Below are 14253 nucleotides of genomic sequence, written 5' to 3' on the forward strand. Positions count from 1 at the left end.
GTTTTGAAGCTTAAATCTCCTTCCCAACTACTAAAATCAAGGCAAGTCGCTCAGTCTTATACAGCATCTTTCCGCTTACCTACTTCACAGTATTGATATAAAGTAACCAGATATAAGGCAGTCATTGTAATCAGATCTAAAATTTGTGTTCCTTCTCCAAAACTGTTGGAGAAAATAAAAGAGCCTCTTTCTTTTCTTTCTTTTTTTAAAAAATAGAGACAGGGTCTCACTTGTTACCCAGGCCAGTCTCAAATTCCTGGGCTCAGGCAGTCCTCCCACCTCAGCTTCCCAAAGTGTTGGGATTGCAGACGTGAACCCCCATGCCCAGCCAAGAGCCTCTTTCTTAAAGACAATTTCAGAAGTAAAGATTTTTAAAAAAAATTTTTCAATGTACTTGGTACCCTCTCCTCGTAGAATGATCTGTTATCTGTATTTGACTACAGGAAGAAATTTCTTTGCCTCTAACTGTTTCCCATTCTTTTGTTATCACAGCCCAAAGAGTCGATTGATCCAATTAAAGAAAGAGAAGCTGGAGTATACTCCAGGAGAGCATGAATATGGATTATTCCCAGCGCCCATTCATGTTGGTAAGTACTAAGTCCACGCAATATATTGCTGAGAAGAAACAGTATTTCCTGGGTTTGAGGGAAATGTCTTTTTAATCTTGTTATTATTTCTGTTTCTCCAGTGGGATCAAGCTCTTCTTTACCATTTTACTTAAACTCACTCTGAAGAATTTTTTTTTTTTTTTTTTTTTTGAGACAGAGTCTCGCTCTGTCGCCCAGGCTGGAGTGCAGTGGCCGGATCTCAGCTCACTGCAAGCTCCGCCTCCTGGGTTTACGCCATTTTCCTGCCTCAGCCTCCCAAATAGCTGGGACTACAGGCGCCCACCACCTTGCCCGGCTAGTTTTTTGTATTTTTTAGTAGAGATGGGGTTTCACCGTGTTAGCCAGGATGGTCTCAATCTCCTGACCTCGTGATCCGCCCGTCTTGGCCTCCCAAAGTGCTGGGATTACAGGCTTGAGCCACCACACCCGGCCCTACTCTGAAGAATTTTGTACACTGTTTGATAGTCAGGGGTTCACAGTGGCATAAATCTTGTTCACTGGAGCCTTAATAAATAACACTGGGCCGGGCATGGTGGCTCATGTCTATAATCCTAGCACTTTGGGAAGCCAAGGCAGGTGGATTGCTTGAGCCCAGGAGTTGATGGCCTGGGCAACTTGGTGACACTCTGTCTCTACAAAAAATAAGAAAGTTAGCTGGGTGTGGTGGCACAGGTCTGTAGTCCCAGCCACTCTTGAGGCTGAGGTGAGAGGATCACCCAAGCCTAGGAGGTTAAGGCTATGGTGAGTCGTGATCCTGCCACTGTACTCTAGCCTGAGTTGACAGAGAGAAATCCTATCTCTAAAAAAAATTAAATAAATAACACTATGTCTGTACCTTTTGTTTCCCTAGGTATGTCATCTAGGAAAAACCAAGTAGTTAGCCGTTCAGTGTCAAATACTTTCCACGTTCAAAAACAGATACACACATATGATCAGAGAAAGAGGCCCCACTGTTTTTACTATTTATCTGCTTGAAAATGGAGTGATATTTATTCTACTGTTCATTCTTGGCAAAAATGTCAAGGCTTTGTTTAGCATTTGGATTGTAGTACCTTCTAGGACCCTATTATTGAGCTTATCAGATAAGTAAAAGGTACCAAGAAGTCATTCTAAGTTCCTCCCATTTTTTTTTCTGTCCCTTATCCAGTTCATCTCCAAGTTCTGTTGTGTTTCTATCCCTGAAATATATCCGACTTCTCTCCAAATCCCGTTGCTATCTCTCAAGTCTGTGACAGTAGTATCTTTTCTTCAGGCTGCTGCAATGGCCATCTAACAGATCTATTTCCAGTCGTGTTTCCATGTGGCCCAGCCTCTACTCAGTAAAAACAGAAATTATTTTTTAACCTAACCCAGATCATACTTAAAACCTTTGCATGGCTTACCATCAGATTAAAAAGCAAATTTTTTGACTTGAATGATCTGGTTCCTGATTACCCCATCTCTCTCCATTTATTCATTCCCATCTCAATCTTATTCACTATATTGTATCATACTGGCCTTCTTTCAGTTTCTAGAACATAGCAAGCTTTTTCCCACCGGAGGGTCATTATGCTTGTTATTCCCATTGCCTAAGAAGCTCTTTTTCAGAGTCTTCCCATGGTTGGTTTCTGCTACTCTTTTAAGGATGATCTTAATGTCGGTATCAGCTTCAGTACCATTTTCTTTAAAATAATTTTCCTGATTGTCTCACCAAAAGAGGCTTCACCTCTCTTTGTTGTAGGTAACATCACTCTCTATATCTGTAATTACAGTATTTATTTATCTGTCTCCTCCATTAGATTATAATCTCCAGTAGTACAGGATCATTGTCCTTCTTACTCTCCCTGGATTTCCCAGTACCTGGTACATAATAGAAATTTATCAAATATTTGCCATACAAATGAAAGAAAAGGAGAAGGCTGGGCGTGGTGGCTCACACCTGTAATCCCAACATTTTGGGAGGCCTAGGCAGGCAGATCACAAGGTCAGAGATCGAGACCATCCTGGTTAACACAGTGAAACCCCGTCTCTACTAAAAAGCACAAAAAATTAGCTGGCCATGGTGGCGGGTGCCTGTAGTCCCAGCTACTCGGGAGACTGAGGCAGGAGGATGGCGTGAACCCGGGAGGCGGAGCTTGCAGTGAGCGGAGATCGCGCCACTGCACTCCAGCCCGGACAACAGAGTGAGACTCTGTCTCAAAAAAAAAAGAAAAGAAGAAATTAGGATAAAATATTGAATGTAGATGACAGGTTTTCTTCACATATTCGGTTTGTTTAAACAAAATTGCTTTAAAGGGGTTCATTAAACACATAGTATGAAACCAGGAGCACCTTAATTGTATACTTGATGTTGATTCTATGTCTTGTAGTGTTTTTTTCAACTATGATTCTCTTGACCCTCTTGACTGTGGAGCTCTTGTTTATATTCTGATTAGCTAATTCCCTTTTCTCCCTGAGAGAGTTCAGTACCAGCAGAGTTTTTTAATCAGCAGACATAAACAAGTTCTTCAGTAAAGATTAGTTTGCTTGAATTATTCTGTGTTGGGTGGCTGTAGACAGATTTAACTACAACATGAAGTTACAAGGTTTAATTCTCAGCTACATAAACTTTATGTGTGCTTACTTAATGAAGGTAAGAGTAAGTTCCTTATTCTCTAGAATTAGTGCCAAAGCTCTTTTGAAAGATTCTTTTGTATTTATTAATGAGATCATAGCAGTGGAAGCAGGCTCTCAGCAAATTTAAAATCTGCTTATGATAAATAGGCTTTGAAAATAAGAACTAGGCTGGGTGCAGTGGCTCACACTTGTAATCCCAGCACTTTGGGAGGCTAGGTGGGTGGATCACTTGAATCCAGGAGTTCAAGATCACACCATTGCACTCCAGCATGGGTGACAAGAGTGAGACTCCATCTCAAAAAAAAAAAAAAAAAAACTAGGAATTCTACTTTTGTTATTGAAAGAGTAGATTATATCAGGCTCACCCTCCCGGGAATAACAATTATCCACCTGTAATCCCAGCACTTTGGGAGGCCAAGGCTGGTGGATCACCTGAGGTCAGGAATTCAAGACCAACCTGGCCAACATGGTAAAACCCCATCTTCACTAAAAATACAAAAATTAGCTGGATGTAATGGTGCGTACCTGTAGTACTGGCTCCTCAAGAGGCTGAGGCACGAGAATCACTTGAACCTGGGAGGCAGAGGTTGCAGACAGCCGAGATCATGCCACTCCACTCCAGCCTGGACAACAGAGCAAGACTCTCAAAAAAATAAATAAGAAAAAAAATTCATCAACTGGACAAATTTAAAACATAGTAATCCTAAGTCACTGGAGAGCAATCAAAAGCAGGCACAAACTGAAGAAAAATCAATAATTAGAAGAGGAGAAGCACACTGGTTGCATTTCCCACTTGTATAGCTCTTTGTCTGTGGCCAGGTCCCATTTAGCAGTACAAGTAAGCACTTAGAAACCTTGAATCTTACTGATTATTTAAGGGCCATGTTTCAGGACAGCTACGGCAGCAGGAAAGTGAAGGATAAAATGCTAATAGGGGAAACTGCAAATTTTGCATATAAACTCAAGCCACATATCTAGGTAACTGACCCCTAAACTATGTATATATAGCCAGAATTCAGTAAAGTCGTTAAGACTAAAGATACTAAGTAGGGATTTCAGCTACTGCCTACCCCATGAAAGACAGTGTTACAGATTTTGGTTCACCCACAGTAACTGCTTGCTCTAATGCAAAGAAAAACTTCTTTTCTTTTCTTTCTTATTTTTTATTTTTTTTCTATTTTTTTGAGATGGGGTCTCATTGTGCTGCTGAGGCTCAAGTGCAGTAGTGCAATCTTGGCTCACTGCAGCCTCTGCCTCCTAGGCTCAAGTGATTTTTCCACTTCAGCCTCCCAAATAGCTGGGACCACAGGCATGCACCACCACACCTGGCTAATTTTTTTGTAGTTTTGATAAAGATGGGGTTTCACCATGTTGCTCAGGCTAGTCTCAAACTCCTGAGTTCAAGCAATTTGCCCACCTCAGCCTCCCAAAGTGCTGGAATTACAGGCATGAGCCACTGCACCTGGCCGAAACCAGTTCTTTTCATAGGATAATAACACAATTGAGAATCTCTGTGATGTATTACTTATAATGTCCATAATTCAATCCAAAATTACTGGACGTTAATAAACATGAAAATATAACTCATATTAAGAGAGAAGGCAGTCAACACTGACAATTTCCAAGGTCATCCAGATGCTGAAAATAGCAGACAAGGATTTTAAAGTCATTGTTATAACTGTGTTCAAGGATGTAAAGGAAAATATGCTTATTATGAATAAGCAGATAAATCTTAACTTAAAAATGGAAACATAAAAATTTTAAAATGAACAATAGCCAAATGAAAGTCCCAGAACTAAAACATGTATGTCTGAAATTTTAAAACACAAAATGTAGATTTAATAACAGATTGAAGATGGGAAAAGTGTCAGTTGAACTTGAAAGTATATGAATATAAATTGTCAGCCAGGTGTGATGGTTCACACCTGTAATGCCAGCACTTTGGGAAGCAGGTGGATCACCTGAGGTCAGGAGTTCGAGATCAGCCTGGCCAACATGGCAAAACCCCGCCTCTGCCAAAAATACAAAAATTAGCTGGGTGTGGTGGCATGCACTTGTATTCCCAGCTACTCAAGAGGCTGAGGCAGGATAATCACTTGAGCCCAGGAGGCAGAGGTTACAGTGAGCAGAGATTGTGCCACTCTACTCCAGACGGGGCAACAGAGCAAGACTCCGTCTCAAAAAAAGAAAAAATGTGTCCAGGTGCAGTGGCTCATGCCTATAATCCCAGCACTTTGGGAGATGGAGGCAGGCGGATCAGCAGGTCAGGAGATTGAGACCATCCTGGCTAACACGGTGAAACCCCGTCTCTACTAAAAGTACAAAAAAAAAAATTAGCCGGGTGTGGTGGTGGGCACCTGTAGTCCCAGCTACTCAAGAGGCTGAGGCAGGAGAATGGTGTGAACCCGGTAGGTGGAGCTTGCAGTGAGCCGAGATCACACCACTGCACTCCAGCCTGGGTGACAGAGCAAGACTCCATCTCAAAAATAAAAAAGAAAGAAAGAAAAAGAAAAAGGGGGTAAAAATTAACTGCAGATGTCTTTAATAAGATAAGAAAATTCCTTTTTAGTTCTGAGAGCTTTCTGCAGAAGTCTTTAGAATGAATTTTGTTCTATAGTTGTTTTTTTTTTTCTCTTAAAGTCTTTGTCAGGTTTTGTATTAAGCGTAGACTAGTCTCATTAAATTAGTTGGAAAATTAGTTTTCTCCTCTGTTTTCTGGAAGACTGGTATTACTTCTTTCTCAAATATATACCAGGCTTCACTAGGGAAGCCATTTAGAACTGAAATTTTTTATGTGAATAATATGGTAAGGTACTCAATTTATTTAAAAGATATAGACTATTCAGATGTTCATCTTGACTCGGTTTTGATACGTTGTATTTCTAAAGGAACTTGTCCATTTTATCTAAATTATTAAAGATATTGGTATAACATTATTTATAACATCCCCTTATTAGTCTCTTAATGAGTCTAGGACCTATAGTGAGATCAGCTTTTTTTATTTTGGATACTGGTAAGCCACCACACCCGGCCTGATATCATTCTTAATGGTGAAATGTTGAATGCTTCCTCCTAAGATTGGAAAGAAGAGTTGTCCACTCTTGACTCAGCATATTGTATGGATGTTCTAGGCAGTGTATTAAGTCAAGAAGATGAGTAAGAGTCATCATAATGATCAGGAAGCAAGAAATGAAACTGTTTCTGTTTATAGATGACATGATTGTTTATATAAAAAAAAAATCCAAAGAGATTTTGGAAAAAAGGCTACTGGTAGTAGTAGCAAGATTACTGGAAAATCATCAGTATTAAAATATCAATTGTGTACTCTGAACATTTGATGTGGCAGTCTTGCTCCTTGGTATTTTCTCGAATAATCTGAAAACATGTCTATTGAAAAGAAAAACCTGCACACAGATGTGTGTTTTGTTTTTGTTTTTGTTTTCTTTTGAGATGGAGTCTCGCTCTGTTGCCCAGGCTGGAGTGCAGTAGTGCAATCTTGGCTCTCTGCATTCTCCTCCTCCTGGGTTCAAGCAATTCTTGCACCTCAGCCTCCTGAGTATCTGAGACTGCAGGCATGCACCACCACTCCCAGCTAATTTTTATATTTTTAGTAGAGACAGTGTTTCACCATGTTGGCCAGGCTGGTCTCAGACTCCCAACCTCAAGTGATCTACCCACCTCGGCCTTCCAAAGTGCTGGAATTACAGGCATGAGCCACCACGCCGAGCCTCTTTTTTAAAGCCTTAAATAAACATATATTCAGATAATATAAATATTATCTCCAAGTAAAGGGTTTATTTGGGAATAATATACAATAATTAGGCTTGGTGTGGTGGCTCACACCTGTAATCCCAACACTTTGGGAGGCCAAGGCTGGCAGATCACCTGAGGTCAGAAGTTCGAGACCAGCCTGGCCATCATGGTCTCTACTAGAAATAGAAAAAAATTAGCCAGGAGTGATGGTGGATGCCTGTAATCCCAGTTACTTGGGAGACTGAGACAGGAGGATCACTTGAACTCAGGAGGTGGAGGTTGCAGTAAGCCAAGATCAGACCATTGCACTCCAGGCTGGGTGACAGAGCAAGACTCTGTCTCAAAAAAAAAAAAAAAAAAAGAAGGCCAGGCATGGTGGCTCATGCCTGTAATCCCAGCACTTTTGGAAGCTGAGGAGAGAAGATTGCTTGAGGCCAGGAGTTTGAGACCAACTTAGGCAATGTAGTGAGAACCTCTCTCTATAAAACAATAACAACATTTGTCAGGTGTGGTGGTACATGCCTACTCAGGAGGCTGAGGCAGGAGGATCACTTGAGCCCAGGAGATCAAGGCTGCAGTGAGCTATGATTGCACCAGTGCACTCCAGCCTGGGTGACGGATCAAGTCCCTGTTTTCTATGGAAAAAAAAAAAAAGAATTGCAATTCAGCACACATAGACCAGGGTCATCCCTAAGTGTGTCTGAAAAACAAAGAGAAAGGCTGGAGTTGTATTGAGCAAAAGAGGAAGGTTGGAAGAAGGTCAGCCAGGCACAGTGGCTCAAGCCTATAATCCCAGCACTTTGGGAGTTTGAGGCTGAGGCTGAGGCTGTTGGATTGCTTGAACTCAGGAATTTGAGACCAGCCTGGACAACATAATGAAAACCTGTGTATGCAAAAATTTAAAAAGAAAAAAAAAATTAGCCAGATATGGTGACATGCACCTGTGGTCCAGCTACTTGGGAGCCTGAGGCAGGAGGATCACCTGAGCCTGGGAGGTTGAGGCTGCAGTGAGCTGAGATTGCACCAGTGCACTCCAGCCTCAATGACAGAGTGAGATCCTGTCTCAAAAACAAAGTAAGAAAAGAAAAAGGTCACTGGTGCAGTCGTCATTGGTGAGTGGCAGCAGTTACTAGGTAAGACATAGTCTTAGTTATAGTTAGATCCTTGTGAATTTTCTGTTGAAGTGCAAAATCAGTTCCTGGATCAGGGACCTTAGTGCCCTCCCCCATGGCCTCCTGACTCTGTTTTAGTTGGATATGGTATGAATGATTCCATTTTGTCTAATCAACTTTCCCACCTCATTCAAATTTACACCAGCAAGCACCCACTGAGGAGTGTTTTCTTTTTTTTTTTTTTTTGAGATGGAGTCTCACTCTGTCACCCAGGCTGGAGTGCAGTGGCGTGATCTCGGCTCACTGCAAGCTCCGCCTTCGGGGTTCACACCATTCTCCTGCCTCAGCCTCCCGAGTAGCCGGGACTACAGGCGCCCGCCACCTCACCTGGCTAGTTTTTTGTATTTTTTAGTAGAGACGGGGTTTCACTGTGTTAGCCAGGATGGTCTCGATCTCCTGACCTCGTGATCCGCCCATCTCGGCCTCCCAAAGTGCTGGGATTACAGGCTTGAGCCACCGAGGAGTGTTTTCTTAAGCAAAAGTTCCTTAAGCTGATAAACAACTTTATTTTGCAAAGTCTCAGGATACAAAATCAGTGCACAAAAATCACTAGCATTCCTATACACCAATAACAGTTAAGCCAATAGCCAAATCATGAATGAACTATCATTCACAATTGCCACAAAAAGAATAAAATACCTAGGAATACAGCTAACTAGGGAAGTGAAGGATCTCTATAAGGAGAACTACAAACCACTGCTCAAAGAAATCAGCAAAGACACAAATGGAAAAACATTCCATGCTTATGGATTGGAAGAATAAATATTGTTAAAATGGCCATACTGCCCAAAGCAATTTATAGATTCAGTGCTATTCCCATTAAACTACCATTGAAATTCTTCATAGAGTTAGAAAAAAACTATTTTAACATTCATATGGAACCAAAAAAGAGCCTAAATAGCCAAGGCAGTCCTACACAAAAAAAAGAACAAAGCTGAAGGCATCATGCTACCTTTCTTCAAACTATACTACAGGGCTACAGTAATCAAAACAGCATGGTACTGATACAAGAGCAGACACATAGACCAGTGAAACAGAATAGAGAACCCAGAAATAAGACTGCACACCTACAACTATGTGATCTTTGACAAACCTGACAAAAACAAGCAATGGGGAAAGGATTCCCTATTCAGTAAATGGTGCTGGGATAACTGGTTAGCCATATGCAGAAGATTGAAACTGGACCCCTTCCTTACAGCATATACAAAAATAAACTCAAGATGGATTAAAAACTTCAATGTAGGCCAGGCAAGGTGGCTCACACCTGTAGTCCCAGCACTTTGGGAGGCTGAGGCATGTGGGTCATTGAGGCCAGCAGTTTGAGACCAGCCTGGCCAACATGGCAAAACCCCATCTCTAATAAAAAAGCAAAAATTAGCAGGGTGTGGTGGCACATGCCTATAATCCCAGCTACTCAAGAGGCTGAGGCATGAGAATCGCTTGAACCCTGGAAGTGGGTGTTGCATTGAGCTAAGGTCACTGCACTCCAGGCTGGGCAACAAAGCAAGACTCCATCTCACAAATATATATATATACACACACATATACACTTAAATGTAAAACCCAAAACTATAAAAACCCTGGAAGACAATCTAGGCAGTACCATTCAGTACACAGGCATGGGCAAAGACTTCATGACAATGCCAAAAGCAATTGCAATACAAGCAAAAATGGACATAGAATCAAAGAACTTCTGCACAGCAAAATAAACTATGAACAGAATAAACAAACAACCTATAGATTGGGAGAAAATTTTTGCAAACTGCATCTGACAAAGATCTAATATCCAGCATCTATAAGGAACTTAAATATACAAGAAAAAAACCCATTAAGAAGTGGGCAAGGCTGGGCACGGTGGCTCACGCCTGTAATCCCAGCACTTTGGGAGACCAAGGCAGGCAGATCACTTGAGGTCAAGAGTTTGAGACCAGTTCGGCCAACATGGTGAAACCCCGTCTCTACTAAAAAAAATACAAAAATTAGCTGGGCTTGGTGGTACGTGCCTGCAATCCCAGCTATTTGGGAAGCTGAGACAGGAGAATGCTTGAACTCCGGGCAGCAGAGATTGCAGTGAGCCAAGATAGTGCCACTCCACTCCAGCCTGAGCAACAGAGTGAGTCCGTCTCAATGAAACAATAATAATAATAAAATTTTTTTAAAGACACTTGGCCAGGTGCAGTGGCTCACATCTGTAATCCCAGCACTTTGGGAGGCCAAGGCAGACAGATCACTTGAGGTCAGGAGTTTGAGACCAGCCTAGCTAACATGGTGAAACCCCATCTCTACTAAAAAAAAATACAAAAATTAGCTGGGCATGGTGGTGTATGCCTGTAATCCCAGCTATTCAGGAGGCTGAGACAGGAGAATTGCTTGAACTCCAAGTGGCAGAGGCTGCAGTGAGCCGAGATCGTGCCACTCCGCTCCAGCCTGGGCAACAGAGTAAGACTCCATCTCAAAAAACAATAATAATAATAAAAATGTTTTAAAGACTCTTGGCCAGGCGTAGTGGCTCACATCTGTAAACCCAGCACTTTGGGAGGCCAAGGCAGGCAGATCACCTGAGGTCAGGAGTTTGAGACCATTGGCCAACACAGTGAAACCCCATCTCTACTTAAAATACAAAAAAATTAGCTTGGCGTGGTTGTGGGCTCCTGTAATCCCAGCTACTCGGGAGGCTGAGGCAGGAGAATAACTTGAACTCAGGAGGCAGAGGTTGCAGTGAGCTGAGATTACACCACTGCACTCCAGCCTGGGTGACAGAGCGAGACTCCATCTCCAAAAAAAAAAAAAGGTGGGCAAAGGACGTGAACAGACACTTCTCGAAAGACATATACGTGGCCAACAATCATATGTCTCTTCCTCCACTGCCATGGTGTCAGAGGAGGTGTAGCCGAGTCACTTTTACCAACACCTAGCAATAACATAACTACCCCACCACAATGTCAGTGGAGACCCCTTGGGGAATTGGAATTCTAACCATTCCCTAGCAGTAATGGGGAGCTTCCCCATCCCCCAACACTCAGGTTTCAGTGGAGACCTAGTAAGCAACTTGGAATTTACTTACAGCTGGCAGTAATGAGGCAGCTTTATCCCTTTTCTGCTGGAGCAGTTTCAGAAAAAGCCAGCTAAAATACAAATTTCATAAAATCTAGAGCCCCTACTGCAAAAGTGTTTAGCTTTGAATTTAAAATCACATGTTATTTGCCAAGCATGGTGGCTCATGCCTGAAATCCCAGCACTTTGGGAAGACAATGTATGTCCACACCAAGGCGTTAGAATTATCTGGCAAATTTTTAAAGCAATCTTGATAAAAATGCCTTAGCAGGCAATTGTGAACATACTTGAAACAAATCAAGAAATAGAAGAAGATAATTTTTCATATTTTATTTTATTTTATTTTATTTATTTACTTATTTTAATTTTTTGAGACAGGGTCTTGCTCTGCTGCCCAGTCTGGAGTGCAGTGGCTTAATCTCGGCCCACTGTAGCCTCCGCCTCCCAAGTTCGAGTGATTCTCCTGCCTCAGCCTCCTGAGTAGCTGGGGTTACAAGCATGTGCCACCACACCCGGCTAATTTTTGTATTTTTAATAGAGACGGGATTTCACCATGTTGGCCAGACTGGTCTCGAACTCCTGACTTCAAGTGATCCACCTGCCTTGCCTCCCAAAATGGTGGGATTACAGGAGTGAGCCACTGCACCTGGCCAATAATTTTTTTAAATTAGAATTTTTATAACTGATTCAGTAATTGAAATAAAAAGTTCAGAGATTTTATGAGAGAAATTGAACCAGGAAAAAAAAAAAAAAAGCATTCAGAGATAGACTTAACAGCAGAATGAATGGGACAGAGAAAATAATCTATGAACTACAAGATAGAATAATACATATTACTCAGTGTATACAACAACATAGAAAATAGGCTTTAAAAAAAAGACTGAGGAGCTTGTGAGAATATGACAAAAAAAGCAAATGTGTGTTATCAGAGTCATGGAGAGAAAAAAAAGGGCATAGATGAAAAGCACCTTAGTAAATAACGACTGGAAACTTACCAAATTTGGCAAGAGAGAGAAATCTCTGTATTCCAGAAGGTTAGCAGACTCCAAACAGGATAAATTCAAACAAATATATGCCGAGACACATAATCACATTTCAGAACACTAACAAAACAATTTTAGGCTGGGCGAGATAGGTTGCACCTGTAATACCAAATACTTTGGGAGGCTGATTGCCTGAGCTCAGAAGTTTGAGACCACCCTGGGCAACATGGTGAAACCCTGTCTCTACAAAAAATACAAAAAAAAATTTGCCATGCATGGTGGCACATGCCTGTCGTCACAACTACTCAGGAGAGCGAGTCTCAGAAAAAATAAAAAACAAAACAAAAAAAAAAACACCAGTTTTAAAGTAATGACAGATAAATTACTGTTACCTATGGGGATAAAACAATTCAAATGTAGATTTCTCATCTGAATCTATGGAGGCCAAATGGAAGTGACACAACATTTTTCACATCCTGAAAGCAAAGAATTGTCAGCTCCAAATTTTCTAACCAATGAAAATATCTGTCAGGAATTAAGAAGAAATGAAGGCATTCTTAGATTAAGGAAAATTAAGAGAGTTTGTTGCCAACAGATGTACCCCATGAGTAAAGGAAGTTCTGTGAACAGAACGGAAACAGTTTTTAAAAAAGACACTTTGGAACATTAGGAAGGAAGAATATGGTAAGCAAAAACATGGATATATACAATAGGCTTTCCTTCTCCTCTTGAGTTTTTTCTAAGTTGTGTTTAATCATTGAAGCAAAAAGTTTTAACACTGCTGTATTGTTTTAACTACTTTATTAAGACACAATTCACAGACTATCCAATTTACTCCTTTAAAATAGACTATGGTTTTTTGGCCGGGCGCGGTGGCTCAAGCCTGTAATCCCAGCACTTTGGGAGGCCGAGACGGGCGGATCACAAGGTCAGGAGATCGAGACCATCCTGGCTAACACGGCGAAACCCCGTCTCTACTAAAAACACAAAAAATTAGCCGGGCGAGGTGGCGGCGCCTGTGGTCCCAGCTACTCGGGAGGCTGAGGCAGGAGAATGGCGGGAACCCGGGAGGCGGAGCTTGCAGTGAGCTGAGATCTGGCCACTGCACTCCAGCCTGGGCGACAGAGCGAGACTCCGTCTCAAAAAAATAAAATAAAATAAAATAAAATAGACTATGGTTTTTTATGTACTACATTTTTTTAACTTCCAGTAAATTAAGTGTCAATTAAGTGACAATTCAGTGTCTTTAAGTACATTCACATTGTTGTATGACCATGACTGCTATCCATCCCCAGAACTTTTTCATCATCCCTTACCATAACTCTGTACCCATTAAACTGTAACTCTCCATTCTCTCTTCCCCTCAGCCTCTGGTAATCACTGTCTATTTCTTTGAAAATGGGATTGTATATAATACCTGTTATTTTGTGTCTGCCTTAATTCACTTGGCATAATGTCTTTAAGTTTCATCCATGTTGTAGTACCAGTATTATCATGTGTTGCTTAACCATAGGAATACGTTCTGAGAAATGCATTGTTAGGCAATTTTATAATTATGTAAACATAGAATGTACTTACATAAACTTAAATAGTATAGCCTAACCAGGCTGCATGGTATAGCCTCTTGCTCCTAAGCTATAAACCTGTACATCATGTTACTGTACTGAATACAGTAGTCAGTTGTGTCACAGTGGTATTTACATATCTAAATGTAGAAAAGGTACAGTAAAAATATAATATAAAGGATAAAAATGGCAGCCCACTATGGGGCACTTACCTGAATGGAGCTTACAGGACTGTGATTGAGTGGAGGGTCAGTGATTGAGTGGAGAGTGAATGTGAAGGCCTAGGACATCACTGTATACTGTAGATTTTATAAACACTGCACACTTAGGCTACATTAATTTTTTTTTCCTCAATAGTAAATTAATCTTAGCTTTCTGTAGCTTTTTTACTTTATAAACTTTATTTTTTAACATTTTGCTTCATAATAACTTAGCTTTAAACATGAACACATTATACAGCTGTACAAAAAAAATTTATGTCCTTATTTTATAAGCTTTATTTTTAACATTTTTTCTTCTTTTT

At 41.0% G+C, this 14253-nt stretch overlaps 1 protein-coding gene and 1 long non-coding RNA gene across 9 annotated transcripts in view; one reads left to right on the forward strand and one right to left on the reverse strand.

Moving 5' to 3' along the window:
- ASH1L (ASH1 like histone lysine methyltransferase) overlaps positions 1 to 14253 on the forward strand; it is a 231212-nt gene that overhangs the window by 168004 nt on the left and 48955 nt on the right. For all 8 annotated transcript variants that reach the window (XM_028828155.2, XM_077942335.1, XM_077942333.1 and 5 more), the window contains one exon: positions 493 to 587. In XM_028828155.2, the coding sequence (XP_028683988.1) occupies positions 493 to 587 (95 nt within the window). The remainder of the gene's footprint in view (positions 1 to 492; positions 588 to 14253) is intronic.
- LOC144330957 (uncharacterized) lies at positions 8294 to 12431 on the reverse strand. Its single transcript, XR_013397692.1, has 2 exons — positions 11767 to 12431; positions 8294 to 9758 (listed from the first exon to the last, which is right to left on the reverse strand). It is a non-coding gene; the product is annotated as an uncharacterized LOC144330957 (long non-coding RNA).

The sequence above is a fragment of the Macaca mulatta genome, chromosome 1 (genome assembly GCF_049350105.2).
Source record: "Macaca mulatta isolate MMU2019108-1 chromosome 1, T2T-MMU8v2.0, whole genome shotgun sequence".
Classification (NCBI taxonomy): domain Eukaryota; kingdom Metazoa; phylum Chordata; class Mammalia; order Primates; family Cercopithecidae; genus Macaca; species Macaca mulatta.